At 41.9% G+C, this 23,219-nt stretch overlaps 1 protein-coding gene across 4 annotated transcripts in view; it reads right to left on the minus strand.

The window, feature by feature from the left end:
- Nucleotides 1-23,219, minus strand: part of dock11 (dedicator of cytokinesis 11) — a 113,937-nt gene that overhangs the window by 74,204 nt on the left and 16,514 nt on the right. For all 4 annotated transcript variants that reach the window (XM_081359414.1, XM_081359412.1, XM_081359413.1 and 1 more), the window contains exons 9-12: nt 22,188-22,267; nt 20,076-20,159; nt 19,841-19,981; nt 6,815-7,048 (exon numbers count right to left, since the gene is read on the minus strand). In XM_081359414.1, the coding sequence (XP_081215540.1) occupies nt 6,815-7,048; nt 19,841-19,981; nt 20,076-20,159; nt 22,188-22,267 (539 nt within the window). The remainder of the gene's footprint in view (nt 1-6,814; nt 7,049-19,840; nt 19,982-20,075; nt 20,160-22,187; nt 22,268-23,219) is intronic.

Below are 23,219 nucleotides of genomic sequence, written 5' to 3' on the forward strand. Positions count from 1 at the left end.
GGAAAATTAAATACATTGACAGATGGTTATTATGGTAAGTGGTTTGTTGATTATGGAAGTTCATTGTAATTAAACAGCCCCCTCCCCCCCCCCCGACCCGTATCAATCCTTCTTCTAAAACATGTTTTTGTCTGATTCACTATGGTAAGCCTATTAGAAGTCTTTATATTTTAGACCTGTCGGGATGGTTTTCACTGGAAATTGCATACTGTACATGCGTCGCTCGCCCGCGCGTGTCTCGTCATATCCGTAAATAGAGAAAAGTGTCTCTCTGGCTACTTTGACGCGTGTATGGTGAGGTTAGTTTTACAACAAGAGAGAAAGGTTGACATAGATCAGCTAATCTCAAACCTCTGGGGAATCACCCATTTAAAAAATAAAACCTCTGACCAGAGAGTCCACTGACAACAAAAGAAACGCGACAGAGCTTGTAATAAAACCAAATTGGCTTGGCTTTTCAGAGATGGCAAGAATAGGGGAATTTGTAATGCTGTAAAAGTGATGTTGTTTTTATTACTCAACAGGTGAGTAAGGTATTTTACTGAACAGATAAACTGCCATATGTAGCTCTCTAACAGAGTTCATTGTAAAACATTAGGCTATCTATTAAGGGTCTTATTCATCCTCAGTCACAAAGAGCCGAAGCACAACCAAAACTTCTGCGAAATTCATGCAGTTTTGTTTTTTAACCACCAGAGGGCCAAAAGTTACATAGTGTACCTTTAACTTCAGTAAATAAATGGAAAAAAGAGTGAGTATAGTGGTTTAGATTTTTTTGCTAATTTGTTACGGTTTGATCCTGAATAATAATAATTAAACACATATGTACCTGAACACAGAGATTGAAAGAGAGGGAAATTTATTCCTGGCCTCTGCAGACTTGTCAATTCATTCAAGTCATCAAAAGACATCAAATTCATAACAATCAAAACTGCAAGACATTGCTCATACTCTTTAGTTTCTGTCTTTCTATCATTGTGTCTATTTCTCTCTCTCTCTTCTTCCTCTAACAACACATTCAGCCATCTCATCTTCTTCATGTCAGCTGCCCTGCCCTGTGTTTCACCGGAGACCTGCGTAATGTCAGTTCCAGTAAAGCCACATCACATTCCCCAGCCTGCCAGCAGAGGCTTGAGACAGTCATGGCACTGGCTTTGATTTAGTGTGTGTAGCATTAGTGCTATGAAACAGTGCTGTGTTAAAAATTAAAGCTGTTTCTGGCCTGGCCACACGCCACGCACGGCATGGCATGCTCAAACGCATGAAAACACACACTTGTGAGCACACTCAGATAAGTAGGCCTTGAGGGGATTAGTGAAGTTTAGCAATTCATGATTCATAACTAGAAAACTTCAATACCCGAGATAAAAAGACGCGTTTATTTAGCCCAGGTCTACGTGTCATCCTACTTTAAAAGTGACAGATTTAAATAATAAAGCAAAAACTGTTTTCAGTTGTACACTTAACTCAGTGCTAATGTGGTATGAATGTTCATGTGCACATGATTTTGCATTTGTGGCAGTTATTGCAAAATGGACACAGGCTTTCAACAGAAGGCAGGAACACAATGAGGAGGGAAAATGACGCAAGTCAGCCAAACATCGACTATATTCAGCCACCTGCAGCCCTGCAAACTGCATGGATGTGCAAAAATCTGAAACCACATTGACTTCCCCTATCAGAAGCACAGCAGAAGCATCCTTCTTATTCAGCAGTGCTGGACAATGCTTACTGGGAAGGGTTGCCAGTCATTTACAGAAATATTCAGCAGAGTGCAGATTTTAAAAGGTGACCAGGGTAAATCTGTCACGATCTAATGAACAAAAAGCTCTCTCTTGGTTTTTAGTGATGCTTGCTAAGGCTTTTTTTGTCTGGTGGACCATAAAACAGGCACACAATAAAATCCATATACTTCCTTTGAGGAAAGGAGCCATTTCTAGTGACAAGAATATCATAGAGAGCCGAAAGTGGTGCCTGTAAGCAACCAACCACATAGCAATACACTAAAGACAATAATATAATATAATATAATATAATATAATATAATATAATATAATATAATATAATATAATATAATATAATATAATATAATATATTATAATATAATATAATATAATATAATATAATATAATATAATATAATATAATATAATATAATATAATATAATCAATTAGAGCTGTCGATAGAGAGCCTAAGTCCCGCCCCTCCGCTTCCGGCTCATGGGACCTTATTTCGGAAAAAATATGTATGGAAGTCAATGGCGAGAGATAACTTATCTTTTTATTCCGTCTGAACTGTGCCCTGAACTACACATATGATGTTTGTCAATTTAAAAGGTAATTATGAAAGTCAAGAAAGTCGCAGTTTGTCATAAAACAGAAGAGTAACGTTTAGTTTTATGTGAAAATCGCTCAATGAACTACATCTCTCGTCTCGCACTATGTACGTCACAAGATCCGTTGCTCGTATGTGTGTATTCTGGCTCAAAACACTCAGGCATGACGGCGTAACGTTACGATTATAATGTAAGACTATAGAAAAAATGACAGCCGTTAGCTTCAGTAAAGTTAGCTTCATTCATTGAGAGAAAAGGTATGACGTCGCATGTGCGCCTTCTGGGTTTGTAGTCTCTGTAATTACGTATTTTCACAGTCTTATACCTCAGCAGTTTTACATCAAGCTGCGACTTTCTTGACTTTAAAATGTATCTTTTAAATTGACAAACATCATATGTGTAAATCAGGGCACAATTCAAACGAGATCAAAATATTTGTTGTCTCTCGCCATTGACTACCATACAATATTTTTCCGAAATAAGGTCCCATGGTGGTCGACCGGAAGGGGAGGGACTTAGGCTCTCTATTTGACCCTTCGCAGGGAGCTTGATTGACAGGTGATCTGACCAATCATACTTCGCCATCCGCCATTTTGTCCGACAAAGCAGTCAAGAAAATTAACATGGGAGGATTTGAACTTGAAAAACGGAGTGTAATGACGCCTTTCTGTGGTTAAAACAACATTCCTTCTTATGTTTGTTCATGTTTATTTGAGGCTATAAATTAACTAAAAGGAAGAGATGATCGGTTCACGAGCAGCTTTAACTGATGCTCTACAGCGATCTGTCACGACACATTAAAGAGCCACAAAACGGTATTTATTGTTTAAATTTCTTTTAAAAAATTAACAAATTTGAAAGGTGAGACTTTGTTTAATATGTTTAATATCAAACGTATCCGAAAAGTAAACTGGTCTGTCCTGTCGGTCAGTGTGTTGTCAGTCTCCTCTCTGCTCCGCAATGTATTTTTCACTGCGTGAGAACATGGTGTGGCGTGAGAACGGCGTAGCTTGTCGGACATAGCGACAGTAACTAAGGGGGGAGGGTCTTTGCGAACGGTCAAATTGATTAAAAAAATGAACTAAATAAATCACACGTTTTTCTGTAACTAATCACGATTAATCGCAGCTTACATTAAAGTTTTTAATATATTTTTATACAGTAATAATTTTACTTTTAATCTCAAAATATATGTAGAAACAACATAAAGACAGTAGCCTATATTTTAAATGTTTGTTTAATGGCATCTTTTTATGAAAGAAGGCCAATATCACAGATACCAATCCTACTACTGATGTCTCTATGAAAAACTTTTTTTTCTCAATTTATCCATTAATTATAGCTATTCAGCATTACAGTATAATTGAAAGCTATCGATTTTAACATTTATTACACTTTTTTTTTTAACGAACTTTTAATTTAAGTGAACTTAAAACAATCTTCACATAAACCCGTTATAATAAATTTCACATTTAGCAGTGCCCTTCAATTTATCAGAGCTCAGATTTTTCTATTGGCCCAGTCAGACCGGTTCAGATTTTTACTTGCCCTGTCAAAATGCACAAAAATGGATTTTTTTTTTTAAGGGTTAACTTTTTGACCCATGTAACCTTGTAAACAGTGCTGTAAGATTTTCAGGTAGGTCTAAGAGGTTGGATATATACAGAAATTGAGTAAAGTTATCAAACACTTCACTGTGTGAACATTAAATAGGCCTATAGATGAATCCTTATTAAAGCTACAAACGTTATTCAGAGAAGTGAGTGAATTTCTCTTTTTCTTTTGTTCTTTGATTATCCTTCATGACAGACAGCAACAGGTTTATTAGGCTGCCATGATATTGTAATTGATGCAGTATATGGTCTGGCATTGTCATTGTTGAATGAGATGATGATTTTGCAATTATGCTGCCATGATTAATGCTTGATTTGCTTTAATATGATGTAACCTGAATAATAATAATGCTTTTGCTTGAATAGATATATGTAACCCTGTTATTGATGCTGAAAAAGATATGTGTTGTGTGATTTTATTGTTATTAAGAAAACTACTTACTTGCATGAAATGTATGTATTGACTGATTTAGAGTAGAAAGTACTTATGTATTAGAAATAGTTTTTATGATAGATGGGAAATGTACTAGTTAAAGTATGTGTTGCAGACAATTAGGAGAAGAAAGCAGAGAAAGAGAAGACGGAGGCGCCGTGAAGGGATACGCCGTAAACAACTGAGAGCCATGTCGAAGGAGTTGGCAGAACTCAATTTGATGACGTCAGAGGAGAGTCTGGAACCTGCATTTCGAAGTCTGCGTATAAAAGACTGAGAGAGAGACTGAACCGGTTGGAGACTGAATAGCGCAGTGTCCCTCGACGCCTGTAACCAGCTGATTGTTGAAACCTATTATTGTAACCAAACTGTAACTTTGTTATAACTTTTGTTAACTTTAATAAAACTTATATTATATTATTGGCAAGAGATGGTCCACTTGAGTTATAATTTAAGAGCCTTAAGCAAGAACTGACCACAGGGAAGTCTGCTGAACTAATTGTAAGTATTTTTGAATGCTTATAGTTTTGTCCAGATTCGACTTTCCTTACCTACCTGAGAATAATAAATAAATAGGTAAAAGGTGTAAAGGTTAAAGGCTGACACCATAAAACATCATGTTGGAAAATGCAAGGTCTTCCCTGAAAGAGACGACGTCTGGATGGAAGCATATGTTGTTCTAGAACTTGGATATACCTTTCAGCATTGATGGTGCCTTTCCAGATGTGTAAGCTGCCCATGCCACATGCACTCATGCAACCCCATACCATCAGAGATGCAGGCTTCTCAACTGAGCGCTGATAACAATTTGTCCTCTTTAGTCCGGATGACATGGTGTCCCAGTTTTCCAAAAAGAACTTCAAATTTTGATTCGTCTGACCACAGAACAGTTTTCCACTTTGCCACAGTCCATTTTAAATGAGCCTTGGCCCAGAGAAAATGCCTGCGCTTCTGGATCCTGTTTAGATATGGCTTCTTTTTTGACCCATAGAGTTTTAGCCGGCAACGGCGAATGGCACGGTGGATTGTGTTCACCGACAATGTTTTCTGGAAGTATTCCTGAGCCCATGTTGTGATTTCCATTACAGTAGCATTCCTGTATGTGATGCAGTGCCGTCTTAGGGCCCGAAGATCACGGGCATCCAGTATGGTTTTCCGGCCTTGACCCTTACGCACAGAGATTGTTCCAGATTCTCTAAATCTTTGGATGATATTATGCACTGTAGATGATGATAACTTCAAACTCTTTGCAATTTTTATCTGAGAAACTCCTTTCTGATATTGCTCCACTATTTTTCGCCGCAGCATTGGGGGAATTGGTGATCCTCTGCCCATCTTGACTTCTGAGAGACACTGCCACTCTGAGAGGCTCTTTTTATACCCAATCATGTTGCCAATTGACCTAATAAATTGCAAATTGGTCCTCCAGCTGTTCCTTATATGTACATTTAACTTTTCCGACCTCTTATTGCTACCTGTCCCAACTTTTTTGGAGTGTGTAGCTCTCATGAAATCCAAAATGAGCCAATATTTGGCATGACATTTCAAAATGTCTCACTTTCAACATTTGATATGTTATCTATTCTATTGTGAATAAAATATAAGTTTATGAGATTTGTAAATTATTCCATTCCTTTTTTACTCACAATTTGTACAGTGTCCCAACTTTTTCTGATTTGGGGTTGTATAATGTAACGCTAGCCAAAGGATGACGGGAAAAAAACGGATGCAGTGTTAATTGCTCGCTCTCCCAGTTTAAAACTAGATTAAAGACGCATCTCTTCAGCCAGGCATTCATATAATACTTTTAATCTTACAGTTAAATCCGACCTCTAGCATATAAACGCCAGAGGAGAACTGGCCCCCGACTGAGCCCGGGTTCTCCCAAGGTTTTTTTTTTTTCTCCATTAGGTCACCTGATGGAGTTTTTCGGTTCCTTGCCACTGTTGCCTTTGGCTTGCTCAGTTGGGGATATTTAATTTAATTAATCAATCAACGATACTATTGATCAGCATTACCAAACGTAGACGTTCCACTAGAAACAAACATTGATGTATTGTTCTAATTTATTGCTGTGAAGCTGCTTTAATACAGCCTGTGTTGTGAAAAGCGCTATATAAATAAACTTGACTTGACTTGACTTGACTTAATTGCGTTAAATATTTTTACCATGTTAATCTGAAAAAATTGATCGCATACGTTAACGCGTTACTTTTGACAGCACTAAATATTATATAATATATAAATATATAAATATATAATAATAATAATAATAATAATAATAGATCAATATATTTAAAAAAGTCTTTATATAAGATAATTGTATCACTATGGTATTAGAAGATCAGCATTTTCATTTAGCAAAGGATTATTAAAAGTGACTTAATTAAACATCTCAAGAAAGCCATCACCATTATCATGAGTGTCTTTTACCTGAGTGGGGAAGCGTAAGAGAGACTCTGCGACCCTCTGGATAACCGGTAGGCCGTGTCCGTTCGTCCTGACCGCTTCATTTGCGTCTCCTCCTCCTGGTTCTGGTGTTCCAGGTGAGCCGTCTTGGATCATTTCCCTCACGCAGGGTGGGTTGAGGTCAACATGGAAGTCTGCAGAGATCTTACAGCCTTTGGACAGATCAAACAACGCTAGGCTGATGAAGAACGGCTCTACCTGAGGAGAAACACAATAGTTGGGAATGTCATTCCACCTTCTTTTACTTTCTTTGACCTCATCTTTACCTTGATTCACACACAGCATTTGATGAAGAGCAATTTGTATTGTCTGAGAAGTATTATATACTGTGAGAATCATATAGTTGGATGCTGATATAAATTATAATGCCAGCAAATTAGAAGCAAAAGACTGTACTTTTCATTTTTATGAACCAGCACATCTTTGTATGTAATTTCACTCCATTCCCATCAGTCATGTCTGTCTAGATACTTCAACAAAGTGTGGAAAAGTCGAGATGTGTTCTGAGGGAGCAGTAGTTTTCCAAACCAAGCTGACAAATGCCAGCATTCCTTCCCTGGAGCCATTAAAAGTGCTTCACTGAGCGTGTCCATATTCATCACTGGTTCTGGATGAGTCCTCTGTCCTCATGCCAAGAATCTATAATTCATCTCTCATTCAAGAACTCCCTGATATTCAGCGATACTGACCTATAACTGCTGTTCTCTGAAATGAAAGTTACACAATAGTTGACAAATGTATTTAACCTGGAGCCCTATTTTATTCAGTGTTGTAGCTTAAAGTCCCCCTGCAGTTAACAATTTGATCCGTTAAAACTCATCTTTCATAATCAAAGTGACCTATTTAAGCGTTCTTTTCATGTGAAAATAATTTCTTCACGGATGCTGAAGAAATCCATGAAAGGGGTTATAAATATAATATTTATATAAATTAGCAGTGCTTGTATCTAAATGTTTTTATTGTAGACTGTGAAAGCATTGAATAGGATATGTTTAGTTGGTGAATAGCATAGGCTACTATTACACAGTAGCGATAACGTTCAGCGCATCAGAATGAAATATAATATTCAGAAGTAAACAGCATAGCTGACTAACAGATTCAGTTTACATCCACAAATTAATAAGCGCGTCGATTCAGGGAGCAGTGGAAAGTGCCCATGCAAAATCAGTTTTTGTGTGTGTTTTTAGTAATTGTTGGTTTGGTGTATTTGAGTGCTCACTGTTACAATTACACAGCAAAAGTTCAGTGACATTTTTATTTGTGCATGGTAGAAAGCAAATACTGATACTGACATAATGACAAACAATAAATGTGGAACACTGAACTACGCATTGCATTGCATTTCTAATCCAAACAATGTCAAACTTGGCACTGCACTTACTCATGCCCGTAGCGAGACACCTGTCAAGTTTGAAATCCATAGGAATAACGGTTCGAGAGATATGCGAATAACACACACACACAGACAGAAAGACGTTCCCGTAATTTATAGATAGATATAATATACAGAAGTAAACGGCGTAGATGACTTACAGATTTCAGGGAGCAGGCTACACAGTGAACTCTGAAAAAATGCTAAGCTTGAGCAAACAATTTGTGAATAGGTTACTACAAATGATGGCCGTGAATAAAATATAATATTCAGAAGTAAACAGTGTAGCTGACTGAGTGTTTATGTCAGAATGTTTATTTTTAAACCACAGCCTTCTAAGTGCTTCTTTTACTGGTATATTTAACAATATCTTTTGCATTTCTCATCCAAACAACGTCAAACTTGGCACTGCACGTACTCATGCCCGTAGCGAGACACCTGTCAAGTTTGAAATCCATCGGACTAACGGTTCGAGAGATATGCGAATAACAGACACACACACACACAGACAGACACACAGACAGACGTTCCTGTAATTTATAGATAGACTAGTGCAAAATGCCCGTGCAAAATCAGTTTTTGTGTGTGTTTTTAGTAATTGTTGGTTTGGTGTGATTGAACTTTTGCTGTGTAATTGTAACAATGAGCATTCAGTGACATTTTTATTTGTGCATGGTAGAAAGCACACAGTGAACTCTGAGAAAACGCTTGAAAAGGCAACTACAAATGATGCCCGTGTAAGAGACTGTGAACGCATTGAATAGGATATGTTTAGTTGGTGAATAGCATAGGCTACTATTACACAGTAGCGATAACGTTAAGCGCACCAGAATGAAATATAATATTCAGAAGTAAACAGCATAGCTAACATATAGATTCAGTTTACATCCACAAATGAATAAGCGTGTCGATTCAGGGAGCAGTGTAAAGTGCCCATGCAAAATCAGTTTTTGTGTGTTTTTAGTAATTGTTGGTTTCTTGGTAAAGAAAACACATTTTTACTCAAATTAATCAAAATGGATTTATCACATTTTGGAACCAAACTATAATATTCAGAAGTAAACAGTGTAGCTGACAGATTGTCAGAATGTTTATTTTTAAACCACAACCTTCTTGGGGCTTCTTTGACCGATACAACTCTCTAATGTCAGAATGTTTATTTTTAAACCACAACCTTCTAAAAATGATATATTTAACCATATCTTTAGCATTTCTCATCCAAACAACGTCAAACTTGGCACTGCACTTACTCGTGCCCGTGGCAAGACACCTGTCGAATTTGAAATCCATCGGACTAACGGTTCGAGAGATATGTGGTTAACAGCCACACACACAGACAGACATACAGACAGACACACAGACAGACAGACGGACGGACGTTCCTGTAATTTATAGATAGATACAGGCCTAGGTGAGATCACTAGTGACATCATCACAGCTGAGAAAAATTTGAATGTTTACAGTTGCTATAGCGTCAGTCTGTTTGACTATCTGCGTTACACTGTACTGCTTACTTTAATACAATAGTTTGTTTGATATTGGAAGATTTTTTCTGCTTGAAAATAATATTTACTCTGCAAGTTTCATTCTGCTTGGTTGCAACATCAAGAAATGCTGTTCACTGTGAGTCTGCTGCTGGTGCGTTACTTTTTCACCAGGGCGAACAAACATGCATCTAATACAATGCAGTTGGAAAGAACCACACAAGAAAAAACGATCGCAAAGACAAAGAAAGGAAAACTGGAATGGCATTTAAAAAAATATCGAAGTAAGTACATTGTCATTGCACCATCTCCATCTGAGCATGTAAATCAAGTAAATGATCATTTATGCAGTAAATGATCTCCATCAACTGTGTTTTGATGAGTGCACAATTGAAATGTTTTGTTTTGTGTTATTTGCTGCTCTAGGGCTAGGCCTTAACGCCATTCTTGATGAGGAGGAAGATGCCTTGTTCAGGGCGAGCCCAGCTTTAAAAGGTGATACACTTCATCAAAATCCTTTAACTTCTGGTTTATGTTGTATAATTATAAAAGGGTGATCTTGACATTTAAAAATAGCTGAATTATTTTTGAATTAACAGTGCAATCAAACAAATATGAGGGTCATTGACAAATTAAGCTTTAAAAAGGTGTTTTTTTATCTTTTCAAAACTGATATAATGCATATTTTGAGTCATGAACAGTGTGTTTAAACAAGTTTCTGTTGTTAAATAACATTTCAATGTGTACATTTTGAGCCTAAGTTTAGCTTTAGGAGCGGCAAAAACAGCGGTTTCCATGGTAACGGCTGTACACAAAGCAGAGCAACGATAAAGAAAGATTCAATGAAAATCGAAACTTTTCTAAAGACAGTCAGTTCCCTTAAAGATACATTCATATAAAAAAACACGCCGCGTTTTGACTTTGAAACGTGCAGTGCATGTTCATGTTTATTCAACGATGTTCCAAAAAAAGGGGGGGGTAATAAATGTGCCTACAATGGTTTTTACGGGGGAGGAGTCAATTGCATGTGCAGATGTGGCACGCGCATTAGCGAATGGTGATCACAAGCTCCTTATCAATAACGATCATATTGGAGGGCTAAGTTATTAAATATGAGTCCCCTTGTAATCTGCTATTGGTGAGTAACTGTTATCTAACGTAGGCTAACGTTACCCTGATCTTTTTGAAGATTCACTCACGTTATCTAAACACTAAATAATATAGATTTTAATATTCTTGCACTTTGTTCGCCCTAGCTAGCCTGGTGATGAAAAAATAAAGAGAAAAGAAAACGTTGTTTTAGATCTAAACACATAGATGAATGCGTTAAACAAGCGTATTTGACCGTTATTGCATCTCTTCTGCTTTTACAGTTTCTCGCGCCATGTTTTAAAATGTCGTGTCAAGTTAAAAGTTCAACTTTTGTAAACACGTCTCGACACCCGCGCTTTTTTGCATTTTGTTTGCGTTTTAAAGCATAATCGGGTTCCTTACTTTAGATTACTGCTGTTTTATAGGCCTCACTATCTGTTATACTATAATAAGGCTATGTCTATGGGACTGCAGTGCAAATCGACAAGTTATAGTATATGACTGTGTAGGGACTAATTAATTACATGCTTGATTAGTGATATTAAAGTGTACTTTATTTGTGTTACAAGTACATTACAAATTAATTACGAGTGTCTTCTAAACATACAAGCCATATACCATATTATATTTGAGTAAAAAGTATAGGCTATGCTCAGTCATACCTTTGGCTTAAATTCCAAATACTACAAATTGCACACTTTGTCTTCAATAACAAATGCAGATTAATAAACAAATATTACTTAGCTATACATTGTACAATATACTATTGTATACTATAATGTATTTTGAAAGTATACTTCAATGCATTGTTACAATTATCATTTTTATCACACAGTTAAAAAATATGCCTAAAATATATATTTTAAGTAAAGTGCAGAATTTTCAGTGTCAGTGCTTTCTCTCCGACCATGCAATAGATGCACACACTTGAATGAGTGCGGATTTCTAGTGCATTTACTTGAACTTCTTAGGTATTATCTATGGTTTTAACCCATTTGAGTGGACTGAATATGAATAAAGCTCTCTACGAACTTGACGTGCGATGCCGCGCTGACTGACATATATGCGCATGAAATCACTGTCACACGCACAAGCTCAGAGCAATATTGTAAGTTACTGCATGATAATACATTTTTAACTAGCAGAATAATAATGCATCACGATACACATAGTCCCACTTTAGGTTATGTTTTTTAACTATTATAGTATTTTAAAGGGCAAAAACATGAACTTTAACTATTGGCTTTACTTCTTATAAGTCAGCTATCACTGTAGTGTGAAGCCAGTAGCATAGCATTAGCTCCTAAGCCTGAGATAGGGGGCGTGGTTTCAGCAGCCAGGCACCTCAGCTCCACCCACGCCCCGCCTCTTTGCCCATTTTCTGTTATCCGGGAGTGACGCACGCGCTGCCAAGATGGCTACGGCCAGCTACGCCCACTTTAGGCTTCAAAAACTCTCTTTAGAAACCTACGGGTGACGTCACGAACACTACGTCCATATTTTTTACAGTCTATAGGCTTGTTCGACTTCATGCAGCTCTGCGCAGACCGATCGGCGGCTGACTTGAAGCAGTGTATGCTGGTTAGAAATTTTGTCCGACTTGATACAGCGCTGACGCCACGTGACTGTGACGTATGCCATCAAAGTACCGCGAGAGCGATTTTAGAGTAGCCGGAGAACTCAGCCAGCGCAGCCTCTCAAGAGTGGCTGCACTGGGCTGCAGGAGCTCTGATGAAGACACAGCTGTTCCACGATTGGCCGGATTCACCGCATGACAACGATCACGTGTATTTCTTGTTTATTCAAACACCTTTAGTTCCTCTAAAGCTCACAAATCAGGAACCAGAAAGTGTCCGACTTCACGTCTCCGTTTGCTGCTCCTCCTCACCTGCACGTGGCTACTCTCGCCGATCGGTTACATCCGGCCGCAGCCGATGTCGAACACACCTTATGGCTTCTTATCACATCTTCTGTCCAATCAAATGCTCCCTAGAATCTGAAGCGTCCCTATTATTCTGAAGCGTTTTCTATTATTCAACAAAAACAAGCAATAAATCATTGTAAAATAGGGAAGGGAATCTTTAGGCACCCGATCAAATTTCTTTAATTGATCTTATAAATAAAACTTAAAATATTTAATTACATAATTATAAGTAGGCCTACTTATAATAATTACACATTAAAAAACTAAATTAATACAATTACATGTTAATAATTTTAACTAATACAGCTTCAAAACAAATAACAAAGGGGGAAAAAATTACAATCAATAAACAAAGAGTGCTTTCAGTATTTAAGAGTAGGCTGTCTGAATGTTTTCATCTCTTTTGAAATTATAAGATGTGGTTTGTCCTGTCTGTTTAATAACTTATGATATAACTGACTGTGTCACATTAATTTCGCATCATAAAAGCATTTATGATTAAATTAAACCACGTAGACGGAGTCGATCAGAGCTGCATGCTCAAACGCTCTTCGCAAAGCGCGCGTGACTTTGAAATTGAAAGCAGCTTCTGTCAGTGATTTTCATATTTTTAATATATAAGCCAACTGCATTCCAAGACATATGATGCCTTTGTAGAGCATTTGTAAGTAAAATACCGGCGGGCGAGACCGCGCACTGCAAAAGTAACATCACGCAGACCGCGCGTATCTCATATCTTGTGCAATGAAGCCCGTTAATGTCCTTGTAATTCGCTTCCACTTTTCCGAACTTTATTAAAGATTATTTCTCGTAAGGTATGTGTGTGTGTGTGTGTGTGTGTGTGTGTGTGTGTGTGAGACAGAGGAATTAGAAGCAAGCAGAATTCGGTTGTTTATAAAGCACACGCGTCATCACGTATCTGTGTTTAAAACTAAGCTCAGACATGAATCTGAAATTATCTTAATCGATACAGAATCGTTGGAGAGAATCTATAACACAGTTCACATAAATTAAACAAAAACTGTTATTTCCTGTAGCCAGGCCAATATGCGTAGCGTGCCCAGTTGATGCCTCATCTGCAATACAGACTGATTTACTCTCGCGTGTCACGTGACCAGACTGTAATCGCAGCTTTGCAGTTTAAAAAAAATCGCATTTCATCATATCGCGATATTATCGAAAATGCAATTAATTGTTCAGCCCTAGTCGTAGTTACTGGACTAACATATACTCCGGGATATTGTTTATTTCGAGTCGAAGTGACTGGCAGACACGTTCAAAAGTGAGTAGCTTTTTATTATACTGATAAAAATGAAGAGTTTCTGCTTTCTTCTTTTGCCACAGGGTCTAAGACTGCCTCTGTGAACGATGCTGCCTCTGTGAACGACACTGAGAACGATCCTGCCTCTGTGAACGACACCGAGAACGACACTGCCTCTGTGAACGACACCGAGAACGATCCTGCCTCTGTGAACGACACTGAGAACGACACTGCCTCTGTGAACGGCACTGCCTCTGTGAACGGCACTGCCTCTGTGAACGGCACTGCCTCTGTGAACGGCACTGCCTCTGTGAACGGCACTGCCTCTGTGAACGGCACTGCCTCTGTGAACGGCACTGCCTCTGTGAACGGCACTGCCTCTGTGAACGACACTGCCTCTGTGAACGACACTGCCTCTGTGAACGACACTGCCTCTGTGAACGACACTGCCTCTGTGAACGAAGCTGCCTCTTTGAACGACGCTGCCTCTGTGAACGACACTGAGAACGACACTGCCTCTGTGAACGACACTGCCTCCGTCAACGACACTGAGAACGATCCTGCCTCTGTGAACGACACTGAGAACGACACTGCCTCTGTGAACGACACCGAGAACGATCCTGCCTCTGTGAACGACACTGAGAACGACACTGCCTCTGTGAACGGCACTGCCTCTGTGAACGGCACTGCCTCTGTGAACGGCACTGCCTCTGTGAACGGCACTGCCTCTGTGAACGGCACTGCCTCTGTGAACGGCACTGCCTCTGTGAACGGCACTGCCTCTGTGAACGGCACTGCCTCTGTGAACGGCACTGCCTCTGTGAACGGCACTGCCTCTGTGAACGACACTGCCTCTGTGAACGACACTGCCTCTGTGAACGACGCTGCCTCTGTGAACGACACTGCCTCTGTGAACGAAGCTGCCTCTTTGAACGACGCTGCCTCTGTGAACGACACTGAGAACGACACTGCCTCTGTGAACGACACTGCCTCCGTCAACGACACTGAGAACGATCCTGCCTCTGTGAACGACACTGAGAACGACACTGCCTCTGTGAACGACACCGAGAACGATCCTGCCTCTGTGAACGACACTGAGAACGACACTGCCTCTGTGAACGGCACTGCCTCTGTGAACGGCACTGCCTCTGTGAACGGCACTGCCTCTGTGAACGGCACTGCCTCTGTGAACGGCACTGCCTCTGTGAACGGCACTGCCTCTGTGAACGGCACTGCCTCTGTGAACGGCACTGCCTCTGTGAACGGCACTGCCTCTGTGAACGACACTGCCTCTGTGAACGACACTGCCTCTGTGAACGACACTGCCTCTGTGAACGACACTGCCTCTGTGAACGAAGCTGCCTCTTTGAACGACGCTGCCTCTGTGAACGACACTGAGAACGACACTGCCTCTGTGAACGACACTGCCTCCGTCAACGACACTGAGAACGATCCTGCCTCTGTAAACGACACTGCCTCTGTGAACGACACTGAGAACGATCCTGCCTCTGTGAACCACCCTGCCTCTGAGAACGATCCTGCCTCTGTGAACGGCACTGCCTCTGTGAACGGCACTGCCTCTGTGAACGACCCTGCCTCTGTGAACGACGCTGCCTCTGTGAACGACGCTGCCTCTGTGAACGACGCTGCCTCTGTGAACGACGCTGCCTCTGTGAACGACGCTGCCTCTGTGAACGACGCTGCCTCTGTGAACGACGCTGCCTCTGTGAACGACGCTGCCTCTGTGAACGACGCTGCCTCTGTGAACGACACTGAGAACGACACTGCCTCTGTGAACGACGCTGCCTCTGTGAACGACACTGCCTCTGTGAACGACGCTGCCTCTGTGAACGACACTGCCTCTGTGAACGACGCTGCCTCTGTGAACGACGCTGCCTCTGTGAACGACACTGAGAACGATCCTGCCTCTGTGAACGACACTGAGAACGATCCTGCCTCTGTGAACGACCCTGCCTCTGTGAACGACACTGCCTCTGTGAACCACCCTGCCTCTGTGAACGATCCTGCCTCTGTGAACGATCCTGCCTCTGTGAACGACACTGCCTCTGTGAACGACACTGAGAACGATCCTGCCTCTGTGAACGACCCTGCCTCTGTGAACGACACTGCCTCTGTGAACGACACTGCCTCTGTGAACGACGCTGCCTCTGTGAACGACGCTGCCTCTGTGAACGACGCTGCCTCTGTGAACGACGCTGCCTCTGTGAACGACACTGAGAACGACACTGCCTCTGTGAACGACGCTGCCTCTGTGAACGACACTGCCTCTGTGAACGACGCTGCCTCTGTGAACGACACTGCCTCTGTGAACGACGCTGCCTCTGTGAACGACGCTGCCTCTGTGAACGACGCTGCCTCTGTGAACGACACTGAGAACGATCCTGCCTCTGTGAACGACACTGAGAACGATCCTGCCTCTGTGAACGACCCTGCCTCTGTGAACAACACTGCCTCTGTGAACCACCCTGCCTCTGTGAACGATCCTGCCTCTGAGAACGATCCTGCCTCTGTGAACGACACTGCCTCTGTGAACGACACTGAGAACGATCCTGCCTCTGTGAACGACCCTGCCTCTGTGAACGACACTGCCTCTGTGAACCACCCTGCCTCTGTGAACGATCCTGCCTCTGAGAACGATCCTGCCTCTGAGAACGATCCTGCCTCTGTGAACGACACTGCCTCTGTGAACGACACTGCCTCTGTGAACGATGCTGCCTCTGTGAACGACGCTGCCTCTGTGAACGACGCTGCCTCTGTGAACGATGCTGCCTCTGTGAACGACACTGCCTCTGTGAACGATCCTGCCTCTGTGAACGACACTGCCTCTGTGAACGACACTGCCTCTGTGAACGACACTGCCTCTGTGAACGATCCTGCCTCTGAGAACGATCCTGCCTCTGTGAACGACACTGCCTCTGTGAACGACACTGAGAACGATCCTGCCTCTGTGAACCACCCTGCCTCTGAGAACGACACTGCCTCTGAGAACGATCCTGCCTCTGTGAACGACACTACCTCTGTGAACGACACTGCCTCTGTGAACGACACTGCCTCTGTGAACGATCCTGCCTCTGAGAAGGATGCTGCCTCTGTGAACGACGCTGCCTCTGTGAACGACACTGAGAACGATCCTGCCTCTGTGAACGACACTGCCTCTGTGAACGATCCTGCCTATGTGAACGATCCTGCCTCTGAGAATGATCCTGCCTCTGTGAATGACACTGCCTCTGTGAATGACACTGCCTCTGTGAACGACCCTGCCTCTGTGAACGACACTGCTGTTTCACAGAGGCAGGGTCGTTCTCGGTGTCTTTCACAGAGGCAGGATCGTTCACGGAGGAAGGATCGTTCTCAGAAGCAGTGTCGTTCACATAGGCAGTGTTGTTCTCAGATAACGACACTGCCTATGTCGTTCTCTGTGAACGACACTGCCTCCGTCAACGACACTGAGAACGATCCTGCCTCGGTGAACGACACTGCCTCTGTGAACGACACTGCCTCTGTGAACGACACTGCCTCTGTGAACGACACTGCCTCCGTGAACGACACTGCCTCCGTGAACGACACTGCCTCCGTGAACGACACTGCCTCTGTGAACGATCCCGCCTCTGTCAACGATCCTGCCTCTGAGAACGATCCTGCCTCTGAGAACGATCCTGCCTCTGTGAACGATCCTGCCTCTGTGAACGACACTGCCTCTGTGAACGACACTGCCTCTGTGAACGACACTGCCTCTGTGAACGATCCTGCCTCTGTGAACGACACTGCCTCTGTGAACGACACTGCTGCTGTGAATGACACTGCCTCTGAGAACGACACTGCCTCTGTGAACGACACTGAGAATGATCCTGCCCCTGTGAACGACACTGCCTCTGTGAACGACGCTGCCTCTGTGAACGATCCTGCCTCTGTGAACGACCCTGCCTCTGTGAACGACGCTGCCTCTGTGAACGACGCTGCCTCTGTGAACGACGCTGCCTCTGTGAACGATCCTGCCTCTGTGAACGACACTGCCTCTGTGAACGACCCTGCCTCTGTGAACGACACTGAGAACGATCCTGCCTCTGTGAACGACACTGCCTCTGTGAACGACACTGCCTCTGTGAACGACACTGCCTCTGTGAACGACACTGCCTCTGTGAACGACACTGCCTCTGTGAACGATCCTGCCTCTGTGAACGACACTGCCTCTGTGAACAATCCTGCCTCTGTGAACGACACTGCCTCTGTGAACGACACTGCCTCTGTGAACGATCCTGCCTCTGTGAACGACACTGCCTCTGTGAACGACACTGCCTCTGTGAACGACACTGAGAACGATCCTGCCTCTGTGAACGACACTGCCTCAGTGAACGACACTGAGAACGATCCTGCCTCTGTGAACGACACTGCCTCAGTGAACAATCCTGCCTCTGTGAACGACACTGCCTCCGTGAACGACACTGAGAACGATCCTGCCTCTGTGAACGACACTGCCTCTGTGAACGACACTGCCTCTGTGAACGACACTGCCTCTGTGAACGATCCTGCCTCTGTGAACGACACTGCCTCTGTGAACGACACTGCTGCTGTGAATGACACTGCCTCTGAGAACGACACTGCCTCTGTGAACGACACTGAGAATGATCCTGCCCCTGTGAACGACACTGCCTCTGTGAACGACGCTGCCTCTGTGAACGACGCTGCCTCTGTGAACGATCCTGCCTCTGTGAACGACGCTGCCTCTGTGAACGACCCTGCCTCTGTGAACGACGCTGCCTCTGTGAACGACGCTGCCTCTGTGAACGATCCTGCCTCTGTGAACGACACTGCCTCTGTGAACGACCCTGCCTCTGTGAACGACACTGAGAACGATCCTGCCTCTGTGAACGACACTGCCTCTGTGAACGACACTGCCTCTGTGAACGACACTGCCTCTGTGAACGACACTGCCTCTGTGAACGACCCTGCCTCTGTGAACGACACTGAGAACGATCCTGCCTCTGTGAACGACACTGCCTCTGTGAACGACACTGCCTCTGTGAACGACACTGCCTCTGTGAACGACACTGCCTCTGTGAACGACACTGCCTCTGTGAACGACACTGCCTCTGCACTGCCTCTGTGAACGACACTGCCTCTGTGAACGACACTGCCTCTGTGAACGACACTGCCTCTGTGAACGACACTGCCTCTGTGAACGACACTGCCTCTGTGAACGACACTGCCTCTGTGAACGACACTGCCTCTGTGAACGATCCTGCCTCTGTGAACGACACTGCCTCTGTGAACGACACTGCCTCTGTGAACAATCCTGCCTCTGTGAACGACACTGCCTCTGTGAACGACACTGCCTCTGTGAACGACACTGCCTCTGTGAACGATCCTGCCTCTGTGAACGACACTGCCTCAGTGAACAATCCTGCCTCTGTGAACGACACTGCCGTTTCACAGAGGCAGGGTCGTTCTCGGTGTCGCTCACAGAGGCAGGATCGTTCACGGAGGAAGGATCGTTCTCACAGAGGCAGTGTCGTTTGTATTGTATTGTATAAGTATGTATTTAAATCTGTAAAATACAACTGATTAATTGATTAAACTTTTCTGAATTGTGATGTCAGATTATATAAAAATCAGTGTTTAATATATATCAGGACTCTCCATATATGGATAAATAAAAAAAAAAAAAAAAATGAGTAGGGTTATATTAATATTTTGGCTTTGATACAGGTATGATAAACATTCTCACGTAACTGAGCTCAACATTACTGTAGAATTTACTACAAATTCTAATAGCAAAACAGAACAAAAATCTGACACTGACAAGAAAGATGAAATGTACAGATGAGAGTTTACTCACGTTAGTTGAGACGCCATCATTCTTCTCACTGACGCATCCTTGCAGGCTAAAGGTCAAATCATGACAACTAACCATGATCCTTCGTCCGAATCGCTCTTCGAACGGCTTCACGTCAGGCTCGATGCCTGAGAAATCTAATCTCTGAAAAGAAAAAGTAAGATATATATTAGATTGATTTTCATTAAAAGTTGAGAGACTGTCTTTCTAATAGCAGAACACTGCAGAATGGACTAACCTGCATCTCCGGATCGAGGGTGAAGATCTTCTGTCTGCCCTCATTCCTGCTCATTTTATTCAGCTGCTCAGTTTCTCTGGCATACTGGAGATAACAAGACAAAAACACTTTGCATTTTTAAAAGCTTATGTATTAATAAGACCAAAATTCACCAATTGTGTCATAAAGTACATTAAGCATTGTGCAACACATTAAACTCAACTTGACCTTCCATTTACTGAATGATGAATAAACACAAATCAAGTGCGATTTATCTCTTTATTTATTTATTTTTATTTTTATTGGATTGCCATGATTAAGACATTTATACACAAAACTGGACTAAGAATTCTAAATAATATATATTTTAATACCTGGACGCCACTCACTGAATTAAATGGTACGACATGTTGAGGACAGGAGACAACAATGAAGCATACTTTGTTTTAAAATGTGTATTATTGCATACCGTTGCATTTTTTTTACAACAGTATTCAGTATAAACTGCACAGTATGCAGCAGACAGAAAGCCTGTCATGATTATAGATCAATTATCTCATCATAGTTATTTGATCTAATCGCAATTATTTGAGATAACCACAATAATTGTGATGTTTAAATATAAAAATAAAAAAGATAAAAAAATATAAAAACTGTTATAAAGTTGACAAAAATAGTCAAAGGTTTTCCTTCATAGAAAAAAAGGTTTATTGCTTTAATCATACTGCATTATTATATTGTATTATATTATATTATATTATATTATATTATATTATATTATATTATATTATATTATATTATATTCACAGCATTAAGGTCAATCATATGGGCCTATTTTATTAAACATTGTATTATCATATACACTAGCAGGCCACTTTTTAGGTACACCTGTTCAACTGCTCGTTAATGCAAATTTCTAATCAGCCAATCACATGGCAGCAGCTCAGTGCAAGTAGACATGGTCAAGACGATCCGCTGAAGTTGAAACTGAGCATCAGAAAGGGGAAGAAAGGTGATTTAAGTGATTTTGAACATGGCATAGTTGATAGTGCCAGACGGGCTGCTCTGAGTATTTCAGAAACTGCTGATCTACAGGGATTTTTACACACAGCCATCTCTGGGGTTAACAGAGAATTTCTGAAATTTTCTGAAAAAGAAAATATCCAGTGAGCAGCAGTTCTGTGGGGGAAAATGCCTTGTTGATGTCAGAGGTCAGAAGAGAATGACCAGACTGGTTCAACAGTAACTCAAATAATCACTCGTTACAACCGAGGTCTCAGAAGAGCATCTCTGAACACACAACACGTCGAACCTTGAAGCAGAGGAGCAACAGCAGCAGAAGACACACACCGGTGACACTCCTGTCAGCTGAGAACAGAAACTGAGGACACAATTCACATGGGCTCTCTAAAACTGGACAATTAAAGATTGGAAAAGCGTTGCCTGGTCTGATGAGTCTGGATTTCTGATGCGACATTCAGAAGGTAGGATCAGAATTTGGCGTAAACAACATGAAAGCGTGGATCATCCTGCCTTGTATTCAGGTTGGTAATGGTGAAGTAATGATGTGGAAGATATTTTCTTGGCTCACTTTTGGGGACCAATTGAGCATCACAAACGCCACAGCCTACCCGAGTATTATTGCTGATCATGTCCATGTCCATCCCTTTATGACCACAGTCTACACATCTTCTGATGGCTACTTCCAGTAGGATAACACACCATGTATTAAGCTCAAATCATCTCAAACTGCTTTCTTTAACATAATGACTTCACTATACTCAAATGGCCTCCATAGTCACCAGATCTCAATCCAATAGAGCAGCTTTGAGATGTGGTGGAACGGGAGATTCACATCACGGATGTTCAGCCGATAAACCTGCAGTAACTGTGTGATGCTATCATGTCAATATGGACCAAAATCTCCAAGGAATGTTTCCAGCACCTCGTTGAATCTGTGTCATGAAGAAACAAGGCAGTTCTGAAAGCAAATGTGGGTCCAACCCGCTACTAGCAAGGTGTACCTAATAAAGTAGCCAGTAAGTGACATGAAAAACAGAATGACAATGAATTGGCCAAGTGACTGTCCTAGCAATGTTCAAACAACTCCAGTTAGCATTGTAATTAGAGTACCTTCATTAGCTCTGGATGAAGACTCCGGCCAAAGCTCTCAGCAACATTTTCTGGTTTCCCCAGGCTACTGCTGTCGTCATCTGTTGGGATGAGACGTTTGTTAAAAGGTGAACTGATTAATTCTACCGAAAGCGCATGCATAACAGACAAAAGATTATATTATCATCCAGTGGGTGAATATGGGCTTATCTTAGACACCAAGCAGAACAATGAAAACGTTCTTTAATCACGACTGACTGGTTCTTTAAAAACAGTAAAAGTCAAAATCCCATATTTGCTGATCAAGCTGTCAGATAATTTTGAAAGTCAAACAAGTTGCTAAACTGCTCTGAGTCCACTGGAACAGAAAGCAGTAGCAGTTACTGTAATGTGTGCATGCGTTACTGAAAAACGTGTAAAATCAAGGACACTAGGTGGAGCTTTCTGGGGATTCAGATGTCCTCGTTTATTCAGAGAAGGAGCGCTGCTCGAAGATTAATCTCCACACTGAGGAGGAACATTTTTACATATACTGGCACTTTCCAAGAATAGGGTACAGCTCGATCTCATGTATTAGATTCATTATATAAACTATTATCTAACACAGGACATAAAATAGCTGCCTCTGCCCTGGTGATTTTGGCCTAAATCCAGCAATTAAAATGAAATGTTAACATAATCTGTTCAATCGATATTCAATTCATTGCATTAACGTTTTAAAGGGGTCATATAATGGTACATGCACTTTTACAAGGCGATTGTACTGAAATGTGTGTTGGCAGTGCCTGTACACAACCATCATAAAATGATAAAAATCCATCCAGTGTTTTTTTTTTAAATCTCCTTATATGTTTTCCCCTGTCTCAAATCAAGCCGTTCGATTTTGTGACGTCACAAAATCGACGCCCCTCCCACGATTGTTGATTGACAGCAGCGTTTCAACACAGACCCGCCCTTGCTCGTGAGCGAGCTGTCAATCATAGTCCGCGCGTCATTGTTGATACGCTGGAGCACTGTCTATGAGCAGAATGGCGTCTAAGCGATTGTGGTGTT

This window comes from Scardinius erythrophthalmus, assembly GCF_964197995.2.
Source record: "Scardinius erythrophthalmus genome assembly, chromosome: 2".
NCBI lineage: Eukaryota > Metazoa > Chordata > Actinopteri > Cypriniformes > Leuciscidae > Scardinius > Scardinius erythrophthalmus.